Source organism: Rhinatrema bivittatum, chromosome 9 (assembly GCF_901001135.1).
Source record: "Rhinatrema bivittatum chromosome 9, aRhiBiv1.1, whole genome shotgun sequence".
Classification (NCBI taxonomy): Eukaryota; Metazoa; Chordata; class Amphibia; order Gymnophiona; family Rhinatrematidae; genus Rhinatrema; species Rhinatrema bivittatum.
The window spans coordinates 166,705,063-166,730,794 of record NC_042623.1 but is presented as its reverse complement, the minus strand read 5'-3'; the positions used below and the strand labels follow the sequence as shown (position 1 = coordinate 166,730,794).

The 25,732-nt window shown below is 47.1% G+C and overlaps 1 protein-coding gene across 1 annotated transcript in view; it reads right to left on the bottom strand.

Moving 5' to 3' along the window:
• The window catches only part of CROCC2 (ciliary rootlet coiled-coil, rootletin family member 2), a 505,095-nt gene that overhangs the window by 221,621 nt on the left and 257,742 nt on the right, over positions 1–25,732 (bottom strand). The window contains 2 exon segments of the mRNA XM_029616014.1: positions 12,516–12,698; positions 19,105–19,304. Coding sequence (XP_029471874.1) covers positions 12,516–12,698; positions 19,105–19,304 — 383 coding nt within the window.

The window sequence follows — 25,732 nt, the reverse complement described above, 5'->3', positions numbered from 1 at the left end:
GAACACTTTTGACAAAGTTTCTAGAACTTTGACTGGCACCTACTGGGCATGGCCAGCAATGCACTGACCCTGCATCCAGCAGGGGTCCCCCTTCAGTCTCGTATCATAGTAAAAGTACATGCGAAAAATAAAATAAGAAAATGTATAGGAACCCAACTCTGTGGGGTGGCGGGTGGGTTTCGTGAGGACTAACATCCTGCTGTCCTGTGAGAACACCTATTACAGGTAAGCAACTCTTTCTCACAGGACAAGCAGGATGGTAGTCCTCACATATGGGTGAGTACCGAGCTGAGGATGCCCGAGCAAATCACCAAATGCACCCAAAGACGTGCAACAGGCACAACAACAGGGGTGGAAATTTGGTTACGAGGGCATCCTGAACCCTGTCTGGGTTGGTGGAAGGATGTTGGGAAGTTAAGCTGAAAACAGGTTGCGTAGAATAGACTGGCCAAGATGGAATCCTGTCTGCCAGCCTTATCTAGACAATAATGGGCTGCGAAAGTATGGAGGGAACTCCAGGTAGCAGCCTTACAAATATCAGCAAGCGGCACCGAATGGAGGTGCGCTACTGATGTCGCCATGGCCTGACCGAGTGTGCTTTTACACGGTCTTGTAGTGGAATGCCTGCTTGCTGGTAGCAAAAAGAAATGCATTCCCCCAACCAGGAGGAGAGGGTCTGCTTTCCCACAGGATTTCCGAATTTGATAGTATCAAAAGAAACAAACAATTGGGTAGATTTCCTGTGGGCCGACGTGTGGTCCAGGTAGAAAGCTAGAGCACGTTTGCAGTCCAAGGAATGCAGAGCCTGTTCTCCTGGGTTCGAATGGGGCCTGGGGAAAAAGGTAGGTAGGATAATAGATGATTAATATGAAATTCTGACACTACCTTTGGCAAAAATTTGGGATGAGTGCGGAGCTGTTGAGTTCGTGGACCCTTGAGCTGACTAGGACAGATGATGACGCACTGTGGAAGGTACACAGTGGGTGTCGAAGCCGGGAGGCAGCACAGGCAGGAAACAAGGAGGATCTTCACCACTGGAGACCCGAGATCCCCCCAGGAGGAGGCTGTGAGGACCCGGGCTGCTTGGACTTACGAAACTGGCGGTTTCCAGAAGATAGAGAAGTAGAGCTGGAGCCAGGAGGCCAACTGGAACTTAACCACTGGAAGCCCGCGGTCCCCCCCGAGAGGTGCTCATGAGGACCCAAGCCGCTTGGACTTAGGCAAGACCTCCTGGACGAGAGCCGAAGTCAGGAACTAGTGGACGAAACCTGAAGTCAGAAGTCTGTGGACGAAAGCCGGAGTCAGAAGCCAGTGGCCGAAAGCCGGGGTCAGAAGTCAGTGGACGAAAGCCGAGGTCAGAACAGCAACTAGCAACTCTTAATAAAGAGAGAACCTTGTTGCAAGACAAGGCATAGGGCTAGATGCAGGGTTTAAATACTCCTGCAGCATCTGACGTCATCTCAGGGATGTCCGCCGTCTTCCCGCGCTGGCCCTTTTAAATACTGAGCCCGTGCGCACGCCTAGGGGGCGGGGCCAGGCACGGAGGATCGGTGGTGTCTCCCTCGAAGAGGGAATGCTGCAGCAGGAGCCAGGCCGGGCCTTGCTGGCCGGGGAGAGGTTCCAGCAGCCCAGGCTGGCCCCAAGGTAGGTGGAGGGGCCAGGGCACGGCCCGGGACCGTAATAGGAGCACTACCCTGTCATGCAGAATTTTAGTGTAAGGCGGGTAGGTAACTAATGCCTGTAATTCACTAACTCTGTGAACAGACATGATCGCAAGAAGAAAAACTACCTTCCAGGTGAGATAGCAGAGATCACAGGAGTGGAAAGGCTCAAACGGAGGTTTCATGAGCCGTACCAAAACTACATTAAGCTCCCAAGCAAGGGCAGGAGGGCGCAGTGGAAGTTTTAAATGGAGCAAGCCTCTCATGAAACGTGATACTAAGGGTTGTGTTGAAATGGAGACATTACCTATACCCTTATGGTATGCAGACACTGCACTAGCATGCACCCTGATAGAGGACGTTGTAGGGTTGACCTCCAACACCTAGTGGGTCTCCAGCAGGAAGAAAAGGTGCTAATCCTGAAGGACCAGGCCTAGGCATCGATGGCACTGGAGGTGGCACCGCCGGCATCGAAGGCATCGATGGAGGCATCGATGGCATCGATGGAGGCACCGAAGGGACCGATGGCATCGATGGACGAGTCGGTGGTAAAATTCCAGGTGGTGGAATGGGTAACAGTGTTTCCTCATCATCAGATGATAATGGAATTGGTGTGGAAGGTACTGGACCCACCGGTGCTCTTGGTTCCATCGGAGGCAGAGCACCGATCAACGCATCCAATCTACCCAGAAACGGTGCGAGCGCTACAGGAATCAGATCGGTGACCGGCTCGGGGACAGGTACCGGCGTCGATGGAGGTTGGAAGCCCTGAAGTGCTTTACCGATGGCCTCTTGGATCATCCGATCCAATTCCTCGTGGAAGCCTGGGGCATGGAACCCTGGCACCGGAGTAGGAGGCAGCACTGGCGTAGCCAGAAGGTCCACTGGTAAAGGTGGAATCGCGGATCCTGGCACCACTGAAAGTGGGGAACGCCTTGGTGACCCGAATTCAGAAGAGGATGGGGCCTTTTCTGGTCAGGGCTTCTTTGTCGGTGGCTATGTCGATGCCAAGGATGTGCTTGGATCGACGGATTGAGCCTTCCGAGGCGGTGTCGACGCTTTTCCCGATGTTCTCCTCCGTCCTTTTCTTGAGGCAAGGAGGCAATCGATACCTTTGGAATCGTCGACGCTGGTCGAACAGCAGCGGTGTCCCCGTGCTGGCGAGAAGTCGAAGGCACCGGCTTGGACGACGTCGAAGCTATCGATGGAGTCGGGGTTTTTAACTGAAAGAGAAAGTCCATCTTCTCTAAACGAGCCTTACGGCCCTTAGGTGTTATTTGGGCACATTTGGTGCAAGTAAGGACATTGTGTCCGGACCCCAAACACATAACACAGACCCCATGCAGGTCAGTGATGGACATTGTTCGAATACAGTCAGGGCACCACCGAAAACCCGACGCCATGTCTCCGACAAAAATTTAGCCGCAGTGCTGTCAATAGCCGGTAGGCCCCGAAAGGATAACTCAACGGAAATCGACCGCAACAAGGGTAAAACATTACCTTTCGACTGCGGAGTATGGATATCGATAGGGAGACCCCTATGGGGTAGAATTTTTTGAAAATTTTTGAATGAAGTTCCGTGAGGAAAATTCCTTTCAGGAATCTCCAGAGAGCTCCTTAACCCGCGTGGCTACTGCTGCGTGCAAAAAAGAAGACTGAAAGGGGACCCCTGCTGGATGCAGGGTCAGTTCATTGCTGGGCATGCCCAGTAGGTGCCAGTCAAAGTTCTAGAAACTTTGACAAAAATGTTCCGTGATTGGGCTCCATCCTGATGATGTCACCCATATGTGAGGACTACCATCCTGCTTGTCCTGTGAGAAAATCAAAAATTAAAAAATTAAAAATCTGCCTGGAAGACGGACGCTCAATTTTGCTGGCATCCATTTTCCGAACCCGTGGCTGTCAGCGGGTTTGAGAACCGACGCCGGTAAAATTGAGCGTTGGCTGTCAAACCCGCTGACAGCCGCCGCTTCTGCCAAAAAGGAGGTGCTAGGGACACGCTAGAGTCCCTAGTGCCTACTTTTACTGAGGGCCCTCATTTGCATTTGGGCTGATACTGAATTGTGTGCCCAGGACACTGGCCTGTGTGTGTGTGTCGGGAGAGTGGGCGCTTGCCGGCTCTCTCGTGCTTCTTTCTGTATTGGCCTGATAGTAAGCTGTTGAGAGTTAGGTATTTATACCTCTATAGGAGGCCCATGTAGTTACTCGAGGTGAGATTTAGGTATTAGTATAGGGGTTAGGGACGACTTTGACATTCAGAGTGAGATGTACAAACAGAACAGTACACTCTTATTTTACTCAGCATTAGAATCTCTTTTGTATTTTCCTTCTTTAAACAAATGAGGTTCACAAATACCAAAAATCAAACAATTTCATGGAGTGGCCCCAAGTTACAAATCTTGCTCCCTATTGAAATCAATTTGGCTGGAGATTTGTCAAACTTTTGAAAATTACTTAAATCCTGGCTTTTTAGGAAGGCCTTTGATTGTGATATTCCTTGAGTTGGAGGCAGCTCAGTGCTCTCCCTGACTTTTCAGCATCATTTACCCTCAGGGCAGTTGAGTGGCCTTTTTTTTTTTTATGAACAGAGCTGTGGATGTATTGGTCCCCTTTCGGTGTGTATTGTTTTACACTGCGTTTATGTCAATGTGTGTAAACTGCTGGCATATTTTTATGTTAATTTTATTGTATATATACAATGATGTAATGTTTTAAATTCATTATTTTGTTTTACCCATTAATTTGAGCTGTATAAGTAATATTCTCTAAAAACTGTACTCGTTTTGTTCATCTTTTTGGAACAGTGTGCACTAAAGATGATGATAATGAAAAAAATGAAACCAAAACCCCCTGTATACCCCATTTTATAGTGATTTTTACTGTAACTTCTATTACAGTGTACTGTACCATAATGGATTACATTGTGTTGTATTATACTGAGCTGTGCTATACACTGTTTATACTGTATGGTACTGGATTTTGTGCATTGAATTTCCTTAAAAGCACATTAGATTACATTGCATTGTATTGCACTGACTATCTGATGCAGTTCTTTACTTTTCATGCACTTAAGATCTAATGTTCACTTCATAGAAGCATTTATGTTTTCCCAGGAAGAATAGAAAAAGCAAGCTGTGTGCCTCAGCTTCACACAGATGAGAAGTGCACCATCAGGAGAGATTTTGCCAGTCACTCCGGAGAACAGCTGCAACAGATGTCAAAGAGTCTCTGCCAACCAATCAGCTATCAGTTCCAACCTGCTCTCATGTGTGTCAAAAACCCGCTGGATTGTTAGTGCTGCAGTACAGGCTGGTTTCCATGCAAACCACATTTTTTTGTTTTGTTTTTGTTTTTTACAGTTCGTGGAGTTATTTTTAGTTTACTTCATATTCTGCTTGTGAAGTAATCTGATTGCCATGTTACTTTGCTTAAAGGCAGGAATAAATGTCAGCAAAACAAGTTACAGGTGATTCCTTTCTATTAGACTAACAAATTACATTTGTGGGTGTTGTTTTCTGACTTGTCAAAGCAAGTATAGCTCTCGAAAACTAGTCACAAATTTACCATATTAATAACAAAACATCAGTTGCAATTTAATTTTAGTTTTATTGCCGCATAGCCCCAAATTCTTCTGCAAGATTCCTGGGTTGCCTGCTACCTCTCCTGCCTCTACCATTGCTCAGTGTGTTTCTTGGACTATGCAGCCATGGACACATGATCAGGTGCAGCACACAGCTGTTTCTTCCTCTGCATTGCAGTGTGTCACTTGTGAAAACATGAATAGAAAGCATGTGTGCGTTCATTATCCCTGCAGGCTTACCATCTCCTCTCCTCCTCCCTGAATGCTTCCAGATTAGCGAGGAGGAGGCACGATATGAGGATAGCAAACACAAGCTCTTTATTTCTGTCTCTACAGTACCACATCACTGCTCCTGATGTTTCTCCTCTTGATTCCCCTGGGAGGTGGGGAGGGGAGGGAGGAAACAGAAAAGCACTGAACTGTGGGGGTTGGGGGGAAGAGACAGAGGTAAAATACTGCAGGTCTGGGAAGCAGGTGAAGCTGAAGAGGTATAGGCTGGGAAGGAGGTGAGATGACAGAGAGGTGGGGCTGGGAGGGGAGGGGAGAGGCAGTGGGAAGGAATGGGTGGTTCCGGAATGGAGCAGAGATGGAGGGAAGGAGATGGGTGATGGGGCAGAGACAGAGGATTAGAAATGGGAGGGTAGGGTGAGGGAAAATCAAAGAAAAGGAGATGAGATCAGGAAGGGAATGAGAGATAGGGAAACATTTTAGCGATGAGTGAGAGTGGCAAAGAGCTGGGAATGAAAGAATAAGGAGGGGATAGCTTAGAATGTGTGCAGGAGGAAGAAGGGCAGATGGGGTGGTAAAATAGATGAAAAACTACAGGCAAGAAGACTGAGGAAGAGGGTGCGAGCAGGTAGTGAGGACAAGGCAAGGGGGATAACAGTAAATAAAGGATGTGGCTGAGAAAGGAGAAAAGTGAGACAATTTGGAAGAGAACTTTAAAACAGTAAAAAAAGCCAAAAGGGAAACTGAACTGAAAGGGCATGACAGTGAAAGATGGAGAGTTGGTAGAAGGGCATGAAGCAGAAACATGAAGATTGAGAACTAGGAAAGACAAGGGAGAGGAATAAGAAACAGAGAAAGAAATGGAGATAGAAAAAGAGAGATGAAGGGTTTCAAGATGGTAAAAGGTGTGGATAAATGGTGAGACAGGAGGGAGATCAAATGATAGTGATGGAAAGAAGAAAGATAGCAAATGTTGCTTACCTGTAACAGGTGTTCTTTACAGGACAGCAGGATGTTAGTCCTCACATATGGGTGACATCACAGGATGAAGCCCAATCACGGAACACTTTTGTCAAAGTTTCCAGAACTTTGACTGGCCCCTACTGGGCATGCCCAGCATGGCACTAACCCTGCAGTCAGCAGGGGTCCCCCTTCAGTCTTATTTAAAGCTACAGGCAGTGCTGAAAAAAAAAAAAAAAACGTTACGAACCCAACAACCGCGGGCAGCGGGCGGGTTTCGTGAGGACTAACATTCTGCTGTCCTGTGAGAACACCTGTTACAGGTAAAGCAACATTTCCTTTCTCACAGGACAAGCAGGATGGTAGTCCTCACATATGGGTAAGTACCGAGCTGAGGATGTCCAAAGATGCACCAAAATGTACCCAAGGGCGTGCAACAGGCACACAACTGGGGTGGAATTTGGTAGAGGGCATCCTGAACCCCACCGGGCAGGCGGAAGGGTGTTGGTACGTCACGTTTTAAACAGTTTACGAAGGACAGACTGGCCGAAGATGGAAATCTTGTCTTCCGGCTTGTCCAAGCAATAAGTGGGCTGCAAAGGTGTGGAGAGAAACTCCAGGTGGCAGCCCTGCAAATGTCAGGAAGCAGCACCAATCATAGGTGCGCTACTGAAGTTGCCATGGCCCTCACAGAGTGTGCTTTAACATGGTCTTGAAATAGAATGCCCGCTTGCTGATAGCGAAAGGATGTGCAGTTCGCCAACCAGGAGGAGAGAGTCTGCTTACCCACAGGCTGCCCTAATTTGTTAGGATGGAAAGAGACGAACAATTGAGTGCTTTTCTTGTGGGCAGCTGTATGGTCTAGATAGAACGCTAGAGCCCGTTTACAGTCAAGGGTATGCAGAGCCTGCTCTCCTGGATTGGAATGGGGCCTAGGAAAAAAGGTACATAGAATGATGGATTGATTTAGATGAAAATCCAAAACTACCTTGGGTAAGAATTTAGGGTGAGTGTGGAGGTACTGCCCGGTCCTGCAGAAGTTTAGTGTAAGGCGGATAGGTAACTAGGGCCTGTAATTCACTAACTCTGCGAGCTGAAGTGATTGCCAAAGGAAAATCACTTTCCATGTGAGATACTGAAGTTCACAAGAGTGAAGAGGCTCAAATGGTGGTTTGTTGAGCCGACCCAAAACCAGTTTTAAGGTCCCAAGAAGGGGCCGGAGGACGCAGTGGAGGCTTTGATATGGAGCAATCCCTTCAAAAAGTGTGTTTAATGGGGTTTTGTACTGATATAGGGACATCCCCGACACCTTTATGGAAGGCGGCTACTGCACTGCACTGACATGCATTCTGATGGAAGAAGTTTTTCGACCTGACTCTGATGAGAGCCAGATAGTCCAAAAACTTCGCGATTGGACAGGTAAAGGGGTCAAGGGACTGAGAAGAGCACCATGACGTAAATCTGCTCCATTTGAAGAGTACGATTTTCTCGTGAAAGGCTTCCGTGAAGCAATCAAGACACGGAAAACTGGTTCAGAAAGGCTGAGTGGCTGAAGGATAAGAACATAAGAACATAAGAAAATGCCATACTGGGTCAGACCAAGGGTCCATCAAGCCCAGCATCCTGTTTCCAACAGTGGCCAATCCAGGCCATAAGAACCTGGCAAGTACCCAAAAACTAAGTCTATTCCATGTACCACTGCTAATGGCAGTGGCTATTCTCTAAGGGGCGGATTTTCAGAGCCCTGCTCGCCTAAATCCGCCCAAAACCGGGCGGATTTAGGCGAGCAGGGCCCTGCGCGCCGGTAAGCCTATTTTACATAGGCCTACTGGCGCGCGCAGAGCCCGGGACTCGCGTAAGTCCCGGGGTTTTCGGAGGGGGCGTGTCGGGGGTCGTGTCGGGGGGCGGGCCCGAACCGCGTGGCGTTTTCGGGGCGTGTCGCGAGCGTTCCAGGGGCGGGCCCGGGGGCGTGGCCGCGCCCTCCGGCCCCGCCCCCAGGTCACGTCCCGGCGCGCAGGAGGCCCGCTGACGCGCGGGGATTTACGCCTCCCTCTGGGAGGCGTAAATCCCCCGACAAAGGTAAGGGGGGAGCTTAGACAGGGCCGGGTGGGTGGGTTAGGTAGGGGAAGGGAGGGGAAGGTGAGGGGAGGGCAAAAGGAAGTTCCCTCCGAGGCCGCTCCGATTTCGGAGCGGCCTCGGAGGGAACGGGGGTAGGCTGCGCGGCTTGGTGCGCGCCGGCTATACAAAATCGATAGCCTTGCGCGCGCCGATCCAGGTTTTTAGCAGATACGCGCGGCTCCGCGCGTATCTACTAAAATCCAGCGTACTTTTGTTTGCGCCTGGAGCGCAAACAAAAGTAGGCCTATTCGCGGAGTATGAAAATCCGCCCCTAAGTGAACTTAATAGTAGGTAATGGACTTCTCCTCCAAGAACTTATCCAATCCTTTTTTAAACACAGCTATACTAACTGCACTAACCACATCCTCTGGCAACAAATTCCAGAGTTTAATTGTGCGCTGAGTAAAAAAGAACTTTCTCCGATTAGTTTTAAATGTGCCCCATGCTAACTTCATGTAGTGCCCCCTAGTCTTTCTACTATCCGAAAGAGTAAATAACTGATTCACATCTACCCGTTCTAGACCTCTCTCATAATTTTAAACATCTCTATCATATCCCCCCTCAGTCGTCTCTTCTCCAAGCTGAAAAGTCCTAACCTCTTTAGTCTTTCCTCATAGGGGAGCTGTTCCATTCCCCTTATCATTTTGGTAGCCCTTCTCTGTACCTTCTCCATCGCAATTATATCTTTTTTGAGATGCGGTGACCAGAATTGTACACAGTATTCAAGGTGCGGTCTCACCATGGAGCGATAGAGGCATTATGACATTTTACATTTTATTCACCATTCCCTTTCTAATAATTCCCAACATTCTGTTTGCTTTTTTGACTGCCACAGCACACTGAACCGATTTCAATGTGTTATCCACTATGACGCCTAGATCTCTTTCTTGGGTTGTATCACCTAATATGGAACCCAACATTGTGTAATTATAGCAAGGGTTATTTTTCCCTATATGCATCACCTTGCACTTATCCACATTAAATTTCATCTGCCATTTGGATGCCCAATTTTCCAGTCTCACAAGGTCTTCCTGCAATTTATCACAATCTGCTTGTGATTTAACTACTCTGAACAATTTTGTGTCATCTGCAAATTTGATTTTCTCACTCGTCGTATTTCTTTCCAGATCATTTATAAATATATTGAAAAGTAAGGGTCCCAATACAGATCCCTGAGGCACTCCACTGCCCACTCCCTTCCACTGAGAAAATTGTCCATTTAATCCTACTTTCTGTTTCCTGTCTTTTAGCCAGTTTGCAATCCACGAAAGGACATCGCCACCTAACCCATGACTTTTTACTTTTTCTAGAAGCCTCTCATGAGGAACTTTGTCAAACGCCTTCTGAAAATCCAAGTATACTACATCTACCGGTTCACCTTTATCCACATGTTTATTAACTCCTTCAAAAATGTGAAGCAGATTTGTGAGGCAAGACTTGCCCTGGGTAAAGCCCATGCTGACTTTGTTCCATTAAACCATGTCTTTCTATATGTTCTGTGAATTTGATGTTTAGAACACTTTCCACTATTTTTCCTGGCACTGAAGTCAGGCTAACCGGTCTGTAATTTCCCGGATCGCCCCTGGAGCCCTTTTTAAATATTGGGGTTACATTTCCTATCCTCCAGTCTTCAGGTATAATGGATGATTTTAATGATAGATTACAAATTTTTACTAATAGGTCTGAAATTTCATTTTTTAGTTCCTTCAGAACTCTGGGGTGTATACCATCCTGTCCACGTGATTTACTACTCCTCAGTTTGTCAATCAGGCCTACCACATCTTCTAGGTTCACCGTGATTTGATTCAGTCCATCTGAATCATTACCCATGAAAACCTTCTCCATTACGGGTGCCTCTCCAACATCCTCTTCAGTAAACACCAAAGCAAAGAAATCATTTAATCTTTCCGCGATGGCCTTATCTTCTCTAAGTGCCCCTTTAACCCCTCGATCATCTAACGGTCCAACTGACTCCCTCACAGGCTTTCTGCTTCGGATATATTTAAAAAAGTTATTACTGTGAGATTTTGCCTCTACAGCCAACTTCTTTTCAAATTCTCTCTTAGCCTGTCTTATCAATGTCTTACATTTAACTTGCCAACGTTTATGCTTTGTCCTATTTTCTTCTGTTGGATACTTCTTCCAATTTTTGAATGAAGATCTTTTGGCTAAAATAGCTTCTTTCACCTCCCCTTTTAACCATGCCGGTAATCGTTTTGCCTTCTTTCCACCTTTCTTAATGTGTGGAATACATCTAGACTGTGCTTCTAGAATGGTATTTTTTAACATCCATGCCATCAGGGACAAGGCTTGGGGTGGCGAAGGCACCCGTCATTTTGAGTAATCAGAAGCGGGTCCTTTCCCAAGGGAATGTGCCTGCGAATGGAGAAATCCTGAAGTATTGGAAACCACACTTGGCGTGGCCAGTGAGGTGCTATCAGGATCAAGGTTCCCTTGTCCTGACATAACTTCACGAGAGTCTTCAAGAGAAGAGGAAGTGGAGGGAATGCATAGAGCAGACCGGTTGTCCACGAGAGCGAGAATACGTCTCTGGGCTGAGAGTGTTTGCTGCGAATGAGAGAGCGAAGTTTTCTACTTTGCGGTTTTGAGGAGACACAAAGAGGTCTATCTGAGGATATCCCCATTGTTGGAAGATGGAGTTCACTACTGAGGGGTTGAGAGACCACTCGTGCGGTTGAAAGATGTGACTCAGCTTGCCTGCCAACACATTGTCCACTCCCAGTAACCAGGTGGCCCTGAGGTACATCGAATGGGAGAGAGCTTCCGCCCCATATCTGTGCAGCTTCCTGACACAGAAGGAAGGAGCCCGTGCCTCCCTGTTTGATGATGTACCACATGGCCACCTGGTTGTCCGTCTGGATCAGGATAACTTGATTTGAGAGGCGATCCTGAAATGCCCTGAGAGCATATCTTATTGCTCAAAGCTCCAGGAAATTTATTTGGTGTTTGGCTTCCTCTGGAAACCAAGATCCTTGTGTCTGCAGATTGGCCACATGGGCTCCCCAGCCGAGGTTGGAAGCATCGGTGGTGAGAGTTATTTGATGGTCTGGAGCCTGAAAGGGCAAGCCTTGGAGGAGATTGTTCTGATTTCTCCACCAGGCAAGAGACTGACGGTTACGTGGACAATAGTTGACAGGGGCTGAATGCTTTGAGTCCATTGTGACCATAGAGTCCACTGCATGACTCTCATGGCCAAACGGGCCATTGGTGTGACTTGCACTGAGGACGCCATGTGTCCAAGGAGGATGAGAAAGTGACGTGCAGTCGCGGAGTGCTGAGACTGCAGGTGGTGTGTAAGAGACACGAGAGAGCTCGCTGTCGAGGTAGAAAAGCCTTTGCATGCAAGGTGTCTGCCCCAATGAACAACAAGGTTTGAGATGGGACTAAAGAGGATTTGTCGTAATTGACGAGAAATCCTAAGGAAATTAGAGTGTGTAAGGTTAGAATGAGGGACAACAGCCGGCTAAATAGTTATCCAGCTAAGTGGTGGCTATTGAATATTCAAATATCGCCACCTAGCCAGATAAGTCTGAAATTATCTGGCTAAGGACATTGAATATGGACCTCCGTTTTTAAATTTATGTGTAACGACTGACATGTACCATTACACTATGCCCATTAGTGCTACCTTCAGCAGTATTTGACAATTTATTTTATTTTAATTTTTTAGGGGCAGGTTAGGGATTCATATGCTTTAACTTTTGCTCTTTGCCCTCCCCACTCTTATCAGTCTCCCTGAAGTCAATATTCCAAATCTGGGCTGACTGCATAACAGAAAAAAATTTCTTCCACCTCCATTAGGAACTGCCCCTTGGGCAGGAAATGCATTATTACATGAATGAGGCAGACTGCAAGGCACAAGACTCTTTCCTATTGAAGCTGGCAACTGCATGGTTTATTTATACAGTAACACAAAGGCGGGTTAGAGTGGCAGGCTGCTGACTGACCCCTGCTCCAGCTCCTTGTGAGATCTTTCCCTTTCCTTGTTCAGGTCTTCCTTCTGTTCTTCTAGCATGTCCCTCTGTCTGTGTAGCTCAGAGTTGACGGCTTTTAACCTTTCCACTTCAAGCTGCATGGAGTCTTGTTTCTGTATCAGAGTCTGCATGGTTGTCTCCAGGGTCTCTTTTTCTCTGCATTGGGTGCAAAGGCAGAAATTCTATCAGTCCCTTATATAGACATATATACACACACACATAGGCACAAAGACATACAGACAGGGAAGGTAATTTTACAATGTACCTGCAGACTTTCAACCATATTCTCAAAGCAGACTTATGCACAGAATATTATCCCAGTATGAACATACATATAAAAACGCAGAAAGGCACACCTGTTCCCAAGCAGCTGTAACTTTCTGCATTGTACATTTATGTGCAATCGATCTAAAATCCAAAGTATGTGCGTAAATGCTTTCCCCTTCCTTCTCTGCTTTTGGGAACATCTCTTGCTTGTGCAGATAAAAGTATGTGTGCAATGGGGTTTTGTGTGCACTTTTACATGCACAACCCCCTGATTGATTTTCTAAATGCCACTTACGTGTATAAAATAGGGTTTTATGTGCACATGTCTCTGAAAATCAAGCCCACAGAGGGCAGTTTTTCAAAGCGATTTATCCAGGTAAATGGGCATTTGCCTGGATAGCTGCCCTGGTTCAAAACTGTCCCGCCTAACAGTGACTACACTTACACACAGGCTTTCACAATGCTTGAACCTTTAGCCAGATTGAAAAGAGGCATTCCGGAGGGGTGTTTACATCAGGGGAGGAACACAGTACACTTACATTTAGTAGCGTGCAGTGACATTCACAGTACAGGATTAAGTAAATGCGCCCCGTGGTATAATCCCCTTCCCTTCCATCTCCCCTCTCACCCCCAACACAATCATCTTCACTTCCCTCTCCTCACCTCTGACAAAATCACCCAGCTCCCTGGCATAATTGTCTTCCTTGCCCCCTCCCCTATCCCACCCCTGGCATAATCACCTTCCCTGTCCTCTCCCCAGTTCCCCCTGGCATAATCATCTGGCCTGCCTCCCCTGCCCCCAGGTGCAATCATCAGTCCAACCTCCCCCCCCCCCTCCCCAGCTGCAATAATCAATTTCCCCCTCCACACACAACCTCCAGCTCGGTCATCTGTCTTCCTCTTCTTTCCCCCCCCCCCCCCCCCCCCCCCCAGCAAAATAATCAATTTTCTTCTTCACATCCTCCCCACAGGCTGTCATCTGTCCTCCTCCTCCTTTTTCTTTCTCCCAGCGCCATAATCAATTTTCTTCTCCATACTCCCTCAACTCAATCATGTCCATCTCTTCCTCCACCTCTTCCCAGAATGTAATCAATTTTATTCTCAACTCCCTCCCTCCCAGCCCAGTCATCTGTCCTTATTTTCCCCTCCTGGTGACATAATCAATTTTCTTCACCCGACCCCCCCCCCCCCCCAGCCTAATCATCTGTCTTCCTTTTCTCCTGGCACACGCAATTATCATTTCCATCCCCCTCCCCCCAATCACACGTCCTTCTCCCCTCCCAACCGAGCTCGCCTTCAGGTGTCAGGAGTGCACCGGCAGGAGCAATGCCTTTACTTGCTGCAGCCTCCTTTGCCAGCTTCCCTGTGAAGTCAGAAGCACATGGGGCGCCCATCGTCTCGTGAGGTCTGGTCTGCTTGCCCCGCCCCCCCGCGCACTTCCGATTTCAGAGGAAGAAGCAGCTGCTTGCTATCTCCCTCCTGCAGATGGGAGGATATTGTTCCGCTCCCCTGACTCTTCTGTTTGATGGCGGCTCCTCTGTCCCGGCCTAGCAGCCCTGCTCTTCTAGCTGCATTTTGCAGCACAGCTGCGTCGGCACGTGTTGTTCGGGGTTGAGCTTTTTGGGGGATGATTCACAGAATCCCCAGAAGGCATCGACTGCACACCCACCCACCACATAGTTTTTGATTTTTAAAACCGTGTGCCTTGTATTTTCCCCTGAATCACCATTTGCAGAAATAGCAGCCTCAAAGTACACAGGGATTTTGCACATGCGCACCTTGTAGTCAGTTTTCAAAGACAAACTATAGCTATATTATTAAAATTGTTACCGTTCCATGTTGGCACATGTATAACTTGTAATTTATACCAATTTACCTTGAATATCCTTTGGTGCCTTTTTGTAAACCGTTGGGATGGTGAACTAACTTAATGACGGTATAGAAAAGTTTTTAAATAAATAAAATAAATCAACTACCTGGGAATTTTCCCTTTGAAATTTAGCAACAAGATCCATGGGTCGTACTTTACAGCTATGTGGGCAACTGAAAATTGTTCCCGTACTGCACAGATGTGCTCAACCCCTCACAAAAAAAGTACCCCAAAGCCCACAAAGACTTTTCAATTAAATGTAAGAAACGTTTCCAATGAAAAGTTTCAAAAAGTGTGCTAATAAATGTCCATGCCTTCTCATATGGTTTCCTGCACCCAGGGTGCACCCTTGAAGTTTCAGAACACACTTCTTTTATGATTGTGTTGTTTAGATAGAATATGGTTGTTTGATTATCAAGATTGTGAACAACAATACGAGGGAGAGGAGGGGGTCCATGGGGATGGTATGCACAGGGTCGATGCAAGCCTATTTGGTGCCCTAGGTGAACCTTTGCTAATTCACACCCCCAACAATCCCTCCTATCCATAGCAGTGGCTTCAGGTCTACACTCCTTTCTTGGGCAGAATTGACTCTGGTTCAGCACCCCATCGGACCTCGGACTGGCAGGATTTTGCTACCCCCAAAATCTTGGCGCTCTAGGCAGCTGCCTAGTTTATCTAATGGAAGAACCAGCCCTGTGCATGCAATTTTAGGAGGCAGGGAATCAGTCCTGGAATTTCTGCATCCACATCTCACAGATCTCCAGCGATGGTCTTTAAAAAAAACAAAACAAATGAATAAAAGATGGTGATCTGTAATACTCTGAGACACTTCCTGGGAATTTGGCTCTTTTTTTTTTAAATATATATCGCTGTATTTACACTGTTTCTCTTATTCATGTGCAGTTAGAAGAGGGATTTAGAAGTCAGCCAGGATTCAGACAAGGTTGCCTTCTTAGAGGGTCATTTTCAAAAGGCATTTCCATGAGTAAACATGGAAATGATCTGCTCTAAAACTGCCCACCCGATATGCGGGTAAACTTACGTGCATATGTCATGTATGGACATAAGTTTAACTGGACTGAGCCAAGGTGATTCCAGGAGCAGAGTTGGGGAGGGGCGTGGGCTTACATGCATACATTAGCATTTTCAAAAGTATGCATGCAAATTTTCCCTAAAAACATTCTGCTCACAAATTAGAGGTGGAATTGTGTGCAGGTATTTTTGATGGGATAATTTTCAAAGCAAACATGTGTGTTAAGTTTGCTTTCAAAACTGGTATAAATTATGTGCATATCTATCAGCTTTCTTATGCCCCCTTATTGCTCTACTTTCTATACATCTTTTCATAAAAGTCATCATCATCTTACATATGAAGGTTGGCAGTTATTGTGTACCAGTTCTCTTTGTGTTCTCTGAAAGCAGCTCTAGTATATTCTCTAAAGTTGTGAAACGTTTTGAAGATTCTGTAAGTGAGCAGGTAAGACTGTAGTAAAAGTTATCTGCTGTAACACTCCTGTAAAACCTGAAGTCTTCAGATTCACATTTTAGCATGCATACTCCTAAAATTCTATTTATAATGCTATTTCTGTTTTTAAAAATGAACCAGGAGAGAAATGTGCTCATTTCCTATTCAGATTCTGGAGAAGCTGCACACATTCCTGAATACACAGGGGTTTAGGACTGTGAACTGGAAAGCAGTAGTGCATTCACTGCAACAATTTCATGATTGGGAAGGGAAGAGGCTTCTACTTATACCCAGGACATAAAAAGTGCAGTTACCCCATGCACGTTGGCCTCCTCTGCATATATTTCTGTAAGTGCAGGAAATGTGAATAAATTGTCCACACCAATGCTGACTGCATCAAAGCGGTGAGCGGTGAGCTGTTATCTATCTAGGGAAATATCACCACCATGCACAACATAACTCTCTTTTCTGATTCAGTTTGAGAAAACTCCCTGTGAGGGACAGAATATAACAGAGAAAACTGATCATTTGTCTAAGATTAAATATATGATATAAGTCATGAGCTGGGGTCAATCCATTATTGATCTATTTGTTGAAACTGAGAACCTGCATAATAAGGGGACTTAATGCCATACCATCTGATCTCACTGGGAGACAAAACCATCTTGACCTTGATCAAACCTGGATGTTTAAACATCCCATTAAAAAAAGGCTGCTGATAGCCTGAGACCACAACCAGAGCAGGAGGCCACCTAAAGTCAGTCAGGACCTCAACCAGAGCTGGAGGTCACTGCAAGCTGAGCCACTACCATAGCCAGAGGAAGTGGAAGAGGAATATTACCCCTGACCTGGCCATGATGAGGAAACAGATGCTAACTGAGATTAGACTGGCTAGTAAAACGGACAACGCAACAACAATAATGGGAGACTTCAATTATCTGAGTATTAAATGGGTAAATGTCACATCAGGACAGGCAAGGGAGGTAAATTATCTAGATATCAACAATGACTGCTTCGTGCAGCAGTTGGTCATAGAACCAACAAGCAAGGAAATCATATTACTTCTTCCAATACTACACTGGTTTATTTGCCACCAGAACTTCTGAGTAAATGACCCAGCAATTCTCATCTTCCTTTTGGTCAGATCTTCTGCCGGGGTTCTTTCATCTTCCATCATCTCTTAGCTAGTGCAGTTCAGCTAAACGAAGCCATCCAGGGATCCCCTATCCGCTCACATAGGGACAGAATCATCAGGTGGCATAAAGGTGATGGTATCTGCAGCTGCAGTGGCGTCAGGTGACTGCTTACATAAGTGATGCACCTGAAAATTTGCTGGCCATATGGCTCAAAAACAAATTAATCACATGCTAATTATTTAACCGAGGGGGATAATGAGCTTCTAAGCTTATATCCTATAAACAAAAGTGTGTGAACTTTCTTTGTAGATACAATAGTTGAGAGAAAATTAAGAACAAGGGGAGGTAGGAAGGGGCAGTAAAAAAAGGCTAGTGTGCGGACCTTGCATCATAGCCTCAGTGTGTTATCCTCTTTAGTACCCTCAACCCATTTCTGCCCAGCACATCCGGGCTGCCCGGATGTTGGTCTCCCACCTTCATGGCCAAACAAGCCTGCATGTACTCCTATACACCAACGAGAATCCCCGGATACCCACCTGACCACCCTTGACGTCCCAATCCCCCAATACTCTTTGCAGGCAGAAAGAGAAGTGTTTACCTCTTGCTGTCTTGCCCAACACTATCAAAATCATGCTGGCTCAGCACCAGCCCACACTTTGACCATATGTAGGTTGAAATGTGAAGCTGCTGCGTTAGGGTCATTTTTACAGCAAGAGATAAGCAACTCTTCTCCTGCTAGAGGGGAAACGCAGGAGAAAGCTTGGCTGGTGGAGAGGCTGGGGTGAGAGGTGGGGTGCCCAGGTGGCCTTGTTGCAGTCAGCCCAAAATTCGATTTTGCACTTCAGGAAGATGGGTGGCTGAGGTGGTGTGGGGCAGGATTGGCCATGCTCCAGGAAAGTTACATTTTATTTAGAAATAAGGCTGAATATTGGCACTTATCTGGCTAAGTTAACCAGAATGCCCCATTCCCCCCCTTCACTTAGCCAGCTATTTAACTGCATAAGTACTTAAGTGGCAGCTGTGGAATGCAGCTGAATTTTGAAACAGCACCACTTAAGCCACATTAATCCAAATTTATCCAGCAAACTGGTGCTGAATATCAACCTCAATGTGTCTCACCAGCACTAGAAAGAGGACCTTTGCAAGATCTGCCCCAACCCTGTGGAATATCCTACTACCTTGCATCAGACTTGCTCCAGATCTCCCATCCTTCAGAAAACAGGTTAAAACTTGACTCTTCATAGCAGTGTTTGCCTCTAATGGTAATGTGATCTATATAAACTCAGTACATATCCACTACAGGTTTTTGCGCTATAATTATCCATACACTGAAATTGTACCTCCACTGTACTCAGAAGGCCTATTGGCATCTTGATTCTTAAATATTTACTATATTCCCGTAACATACTTTGAACTCTTTTGTTGGAAAAGTGTACCATATGCCGAGGTGCTTTGTATTTACTGCTGTTATTCTGTGCTTGTGGTACTGTACTACATCTTGTTGTTATGTTCATTTGAACGAGTTCAATAAAAACTTCAATTTAAAAAAAAAAAAAAAGTGTGCCATAAATAAATGATGATTGACCTGACCATGATCCTGACCTGAAATAACTCACTGCACATTTGTACCTGCCATCAGAAAACTGGATTTACAACAAGGGAACCTGAGTTTTGAGATTCAGCTCCTAGTGCATCTGTTTCAAATCTGATTCACCTGTGGTCCTTCTGCCTTAATCTCAGGGTGAGGGATAATTATTCTAATCCAGGATCAGATTTCCACAGGCCTCCCCTTTCCCATACCCTGCTCTTTTTGTCCTTTACCTTTCAAGGAGTTTCAAGGAGGCTACAGACTGATGGGATTCTTTTGTGAGGTTCTCTAAGGCAGCCAGGAGGTCTTCATGCTCCTTCTTCAGGTTCTGCAGCTGTAGCTCTGTTGCTCGACTCTCCTGGTGGCTTTCCAGCTGCTGCTTCGTAACCACTGAGAATGCTTCCTGGGACTGCTCCAGCTGTGAACGCAACGTCTGCCCATGGAGAAATGACATGAGTAGCGGTAAGGCACAGAAGAGGAAGTCAGCCTTTCCTGAAAGTCCAATCAGTATAATCATACATGCACCCTTATGCTGCTTTTCTTTAAAAACAGAGACATAGTTCTTGTCTGGGGAAGGGTTTTACTGGTGGAGAAAAAAAAGGAAAGGGAAGCCTTAAGTTAAAAACAAGCTAACATAGTGATGAGCAGGAATTCAAGAGCTGAAGGGTACAGAACTTTGGTCATCAATGAAAGGGAGCATTGAAAAAGCAACAAATCTGTGTGTAAAGCTGGATAAAAAAATGAAAAGAAGAAAAGAGACCAATATGATTTTCTATGGAGGTAGCAGAAATGATAAAAACAAAGAAAATATGAAAAAAAACCCAGACAGATGAGGATAGGCCGAATTATCAGGAAAATTAAAAGGAAGCAGGACAGCAGTTAGACAAATAAAGGCCCAAACAGAGAAGCAGGAACTTGTAGTACTCATAAGTGTCGGAATGGGGTGGGCCATAGGGACCATGACCTGACCAAAATCTGGCCCACCCCACAGTGCTGGATCAGCTCGGGCCGGAAGCAGGAGGAGGACAACAGCGGCGTGTCAGCCGCATCCTCTACCTCTGCAACTCTGGGCCTGGCGGCTGCTTTGAACCACACAGGACTTGGTTCAAAATAGCAGTCAAGCCAGGTGGCACAGGAGGAGGAAGCGACCTGAGGCTCCTCGGCATGAAGGAGGGAAAGGGGATGGTAGAAAGAGCGAGGAAGAGAGAGTGAGAAGGAGATTGGGGAATAAGAGAATTGATGAGAGAGAGAAAGAGGTGGCAGGGGAGGGGGCATGGGGTAGAGAGAAAGAGAGACCAATGGAGGTAGGAGCACAAAGAGAGTGGGGTGGTCATGGAGCTGGGTTGACTTGCCCCTCCAACCCTAACCAAAAAGGTGTTCTGCTGCCTCTGGCAGCAGTTACAAAAATAAGCACGAATAAGGCCTAGGGGATCCAAAGGTGAACACTCCAGAATGCTAAAAGAGCTCCCTCACAAGTACTTGTGTTTGAAATTGGGGAGGTTCAGGTGGACTGGAGAAGCAGATGTAGTTTTGATTACCCAAAAGTGAGGCAATCAAGGAGGTTGCAGCTAACTACAGACCTGTTAGTCAAACTTCAGTAGTGGACAAAACTATGGAAACAATACTATAGAAAACGATAGTGCAGCACCTTGAAACAAGTAAGATTATAGGGCACAAAACAGCACAGTTTCACAAAGAGAAGATCCTATCAAACAAATGACTGAAATCTTTAATGAAAAAAAAAAGTGGTGGATCAGGAAAGCTGTAAATTGTGTGAGGATCTGCTTGTGAAACATGCTGCAGAGACTGTGGTCAATGAATCCACTCTGGTGAAGGCAAGGTGATGAGTGGGCTTATGTGAGGGCTTGATGTTAGGATCAGTTCTTTTCATTATTTTTATTAGTGACATTACTGAAGAACCTGAGGGAAAAATATGCTTGTTTGAAGATAATACCAAAATCTGTAGACATACAGGATAGGATGAAAAAGATGAAAGGAGATTTGAGAAAATGGGAAGAATGGGCAAGGGTTAGGAAAAGGAAATTCAGTGTTACAAAAGTATAAAATCATACATTTGGGACATAAAAATCCACTAGTTAAATATCATTTAAAAAGATGATCACTGGAAACTGTGAAACCAAAAAAAAAAAAGATCTAAAAGTAATAAATAATGAGGTCCATATCAAAAGCCATTTAGACGGATAACTCAAAAGTTATCCGTCTAAATGGTACAAGTGGCATATTCAGCAATTTATCCGGCTAAATTATAACCAGATAACTACTCATCTGGCTATAATTTAGCTGGCTAAAAAAGGGGTGCTTCAGGGCCGTTCCAGAGAGGGGCTGAGATATCCGGCTAACCTAGACAAATATCGGGTACATCTGGTTAAGTTAGCCGGAAAACTTTAGACCTGCTTTAGAGCAGGTCTAAATTTAACCAACCTTCTGTGGCCCGATAATTCCCTACTTACCCAGATATTTTTAAAAGAAAGCTCTAGAAAAGTAAGCTTACTTTTAGCACTGAAGGTGTACACTATGGGCCGGTTTTTCAAAAGGTTACACGCGCCGGGACTATTTTCAAAAGGCCCGGCGACGCGCATAAAGCCCCGGGACGCTTGTAAGTCGCGGGGCTTCCAAAAAAGGGGCGGGGAGGGGCGGCGTGGTCCAGGGGCAGGGTGGGGTCAAAGGCTCTCGGCACAGCGACCATTTACCGTTGTGCCGGGGATTGCACGCCGGCAGTAGGCAGTAGCCCCAGGGCTGAAGTAAGTTTTGTACAACAATAGTAAAAGCAAGAAAAATGTAGGGGGGAAAGGGCGGGGGAGATAAGGGAAGGGAAGGAAAGGATGGGTTGGGGGGTAGGGAATGGGGAAAGGCAGCGCAGCTCGGCGCATGCAAGGTGCACAATTGTGCACCCCCTTGCGCGCGCCGAACCCCAATTTTATAACATGCGCGCGCGCCAGGTCTTAAAATCTACCCCTATGGGTAGTTGATGCTTCCAGCGCTAGAAGATAGAAGCAGTGCTGGATCGCCGGGAGCGAGGGAGTTGAGACCTTGCTCCTGGGCAGGGTTTTTTGTTTGCATAAGGTAAGATGGGGGGGGGGTCTGGAGGGATGAGGGGTGCGAGCAGGACAGAATGACCACTTGGGTATAGCAGAAGGAGATACAATCTGCCAGTCAGTTGGACAATGTCTGCTTAGCCACAGCAATTCCCAATCTATTCTTGTCAAAAGAGTTGAAGAGTTGCGGAGACTGCCTATAGCCTGCTGTTCACGCCAAGCAGAAGGCTAAGGCTCTCTTGCAATCCAGACTGTGCAAAGCCCTTTCGCCCTGGTGAAAATGTGGCTTGGGGAAAAAGGTGGTCAGGACAATTGACTGGTTAAGATGTAAATCCGTCACCACCTTAGGCAGTAACTTAGGGTGCGTACGCAGAACCACCTTATCATGAAAGAACTTCGTGTAGCGTGGGTACATCACTAAGGCCTGAAGCTCACTGACTCTGCCTGCTGGTGTGACTGTGACCAAAAACATAACCTTCCAGGTCAGGTACTTCAGGTCACAAGGACGCAGTGGCTCAAAAGGAGCCTTCATGAGCTGGGCCAATACCATATTGAGGTCCCAGGACACAGCAGGAGGCCACAGGGGAGGCTTCAGTTGAAGCATGTCCCACATAAGCGGCCCACAATGGGTTGCGCAGAGATGGGCAAACCATACACCCCAGAGGTAGGGACCGATTGCACTCAGGGGCAACCTAACGAAGTTCTTTTTTAAGCCAGCATCCAAAAGGTGCAGGAAGTAATCAAGCAGCTTGATCAAGAGCAGGAGAATGGATCCAGGCTGCCGTGCTCATACCACATGTAAAATCTCCTCCACTTCAGGCCATAAGATTTCATAGTAGAAGGCTTCCTGGAAGCCACCAGGACTTGAGACACATCATCCAAGAGGTTGAGGGGCTGCAGAATCAAACTCTCAACATCCAGACCATCAGGGACATGGTCCAGAGGTTGGGCTGGTGCATCGTCCCCTGATCCTGTGTGATGAGGTCTGGGGAGGTCTCCAGATTGATCGGCTCCCAGATGGCAAGATCCCAAAAGAACGGGAACCACATCTGACTCGGCCGGTGAGAGGCTATGAGGATCATAGTTCCGCTGTCCTGTCAAAGCTTCAGGATAGTCTTCAGCACCAGGGGACGTGGAGGATATGCATACAGAAGGCCCTTGCCCTAATGGCGGGCAAAGGCATCTGAGGCTGGTTTGCCATCCACCCTGTACAGGGAGCAGAACTGATCCACCTTCCTGTTGCAGGGGGATGCAACAGATCCACATCCGGGGTCCCCCAAAGGCGGAAGATCCAATCTGTCATTTTTTCTTGTAGGGACCACTCATGTGGTCGGAAGCCTGTCCACCACCACATTCTCCATCCTGGCCAGGTACATAGCTCGAAGCACCATACCCTGCGACAGAGTCCAAGACCAGATCTGAACAGCTTCTTGGCACAGGAAGAATGACCCTGTACCTCCCTGTTTGTTGATGTACCACATTGCCTCCTGGTTTTCGGTCTGGATCAGAACCACTTTCTTGATCAGCTGATCCCTGAACGCCTAGAGCGGAGCCCCTACACAAGGGCACCCCACCCAAGGTTGGAAGCCTCCATAGTGAGTACAATCTGGGCAGGAGGACTTTTAAAAGGCACCCCCTACTCCAAGTTGGCCACCAAGACAAAGAGTCCCGGAGACAGAGTAAATCAGATGCGGATGTGGAGGTCCTGGGTGGTCTGCTGTCACTGGGACCACAAGGTTCACTGAGCTCTGCGCATATGCAAGTGAGCTAAGGGAGTAATATGGATGGTCATGACCATGTGCCCTAAGAGTCGCAGCATGCGGTGTTCCAAAATCTGATGGACCACTCCTGCAATTTACACCAACACGAGTGCCCAATCAAGGAGAAGATAATTTTGAGCCGAGTTGTGTCCAACCTGGTGCCAATGAAGTCCAACTGAGGTGAGCGGTTGAGATGGGACTTTGGGTAGTTGATAATAAACCCCAGGGACTCTAACATCTGAACAGTCAAGCGCAGAGACCATACCGCTCTCTCCTGGGTGGGGCTCTAGATGAGCCAGTCGTCCAGGTAGGGGAACATGTGCACCCCAATCTGTGGAGGTACGCACCCACTACGGCCAGGCACTTGGTAAAGACATGTGGGGCTGAGGCCAGGCCGAATGGCAACACCCTTTATTGAAAATGTTGCTCGCCGACCACATACCACAGTTTCTTCCTGTGAGCATGGAAAATCTCGATGTGGGTGTAGGCTTCTTTTAGATCGAGGGAGCAAAGCCAATCTCCTTGTTATGGTTTTGAGGTGTTGGAGTGGATTCTTGGGTACTGCGGCGATGGACACTCCCACGGGGAGGAGCCCCGTGAGGAACCGCAGTACTAGGCTAGACTCTTTATACACGCAGCACAGAAGAGTAGGTTTTTATTATACAGCTTGCTGGTACTGCCCGGGAAGCAGGTGCAGTGAAGATTACCCAGTGAAGCAGTCCAGGGATCCTCAGCAGAGGAGACAGTCTCTCACTCGAGTAGATGGAAGGCAGCGCAGTGTAGCGAGAACAGGTCCCGGATGTAGAGCGGAGTGCTGAAGTTGAAGTAGACTGGAGGGTAGTACTCACAGAAGCTGAAGCTGTAGTTGAAGGTCCAGTCAGGCAGAAGTTGATCAGTGGCAGGCACCAGATTAGGGAAAGCAGGCCCTCGAGGAGCGAGTACACAGTTTCCCAAGATAGGCACCTGAAATAAAGAAGAAGGGCCCCCGAGGAGCGGGTACCCAGGTTAGAGAATACCCCAAAGAGCAGAGAGAGCTTCCTGCTGCAGCTGGAAGCAGCAGAGCAGCTTAGACCGGAGGCATTCCAATCCAATCCAATCCTTGTTAACTTGGTTTGTTAGCAAATGAAGGGCAGGCTAAATACCAGGATGTGACGACGTCACTCGGAGGGGATGCCCCCGAGGTTCCCGCCATGACGTAAATAAAGATGTGGGTGGTGTGCGTGCGCGCATCCTAGGAGGCCCTCAGGAAATCAAGGCGAACACTGTCGCCATTGCTGTTCCAGGGACGCCGGAGAGAGCGGCAAGAAGAAGCGGCAGCAGCCATCTTCCCAGAGAAATCATCTTGAACTTTTCTCTTTTTAGAAACTTGTTCAAGATTCTCAAATCTAGAATGGGACGAAGTCCCCCTGTTCTTTTTGGAATCTGGAAATATCAGGCATAAAACCCCCACCCCCACTAATTCAGCAGAACGGGCTCAATGGCCCTGGCCATTACAAGAGTGGCGAGCATTGCCAACAGTATCTACTGATGTGAGGACTGACCATAAGAGGGGCATGGGGAGAGACCAGAGGGACACCCAGAAAGTTCAGGAGATACCCTTGATGCATAATGGACAGAACCCACTGGTCTGATGTAATACTGGGCCAACAGTTCAGGAAGAACCGTAGTCGGCCCCCGACCAGAGGAACCTGCTTCAAGGGTATGGGCGGCAGACTTATGCTCCCTCACAGCTAGTCAAAACCTCATAGTGGGACTGGTCTCGGGTGCTGGCTGAGGTCTGGGGGTCCGCTGCTGTCTAGAGTGGCCATTAGAGCCTATCCATTGGGCCCAGGTGCGAGAAGCGGGAGGATAGTATTTTCTCTGGCTTTAGAAGAACCTCCTTGGGCCCTGATGCAAGGACTTACTAGGCAAAGATGGCAAGTCCAACATTCTGGCCGAGAGATGCTGCAGGGTCTCATGATGATCCTTCAACTGAGCCACAGCATCCTTCATCTTGTCACCAAAAAGGTTGTCACCAGTACAAGGTGAGCCTCTCCTGCAATTCC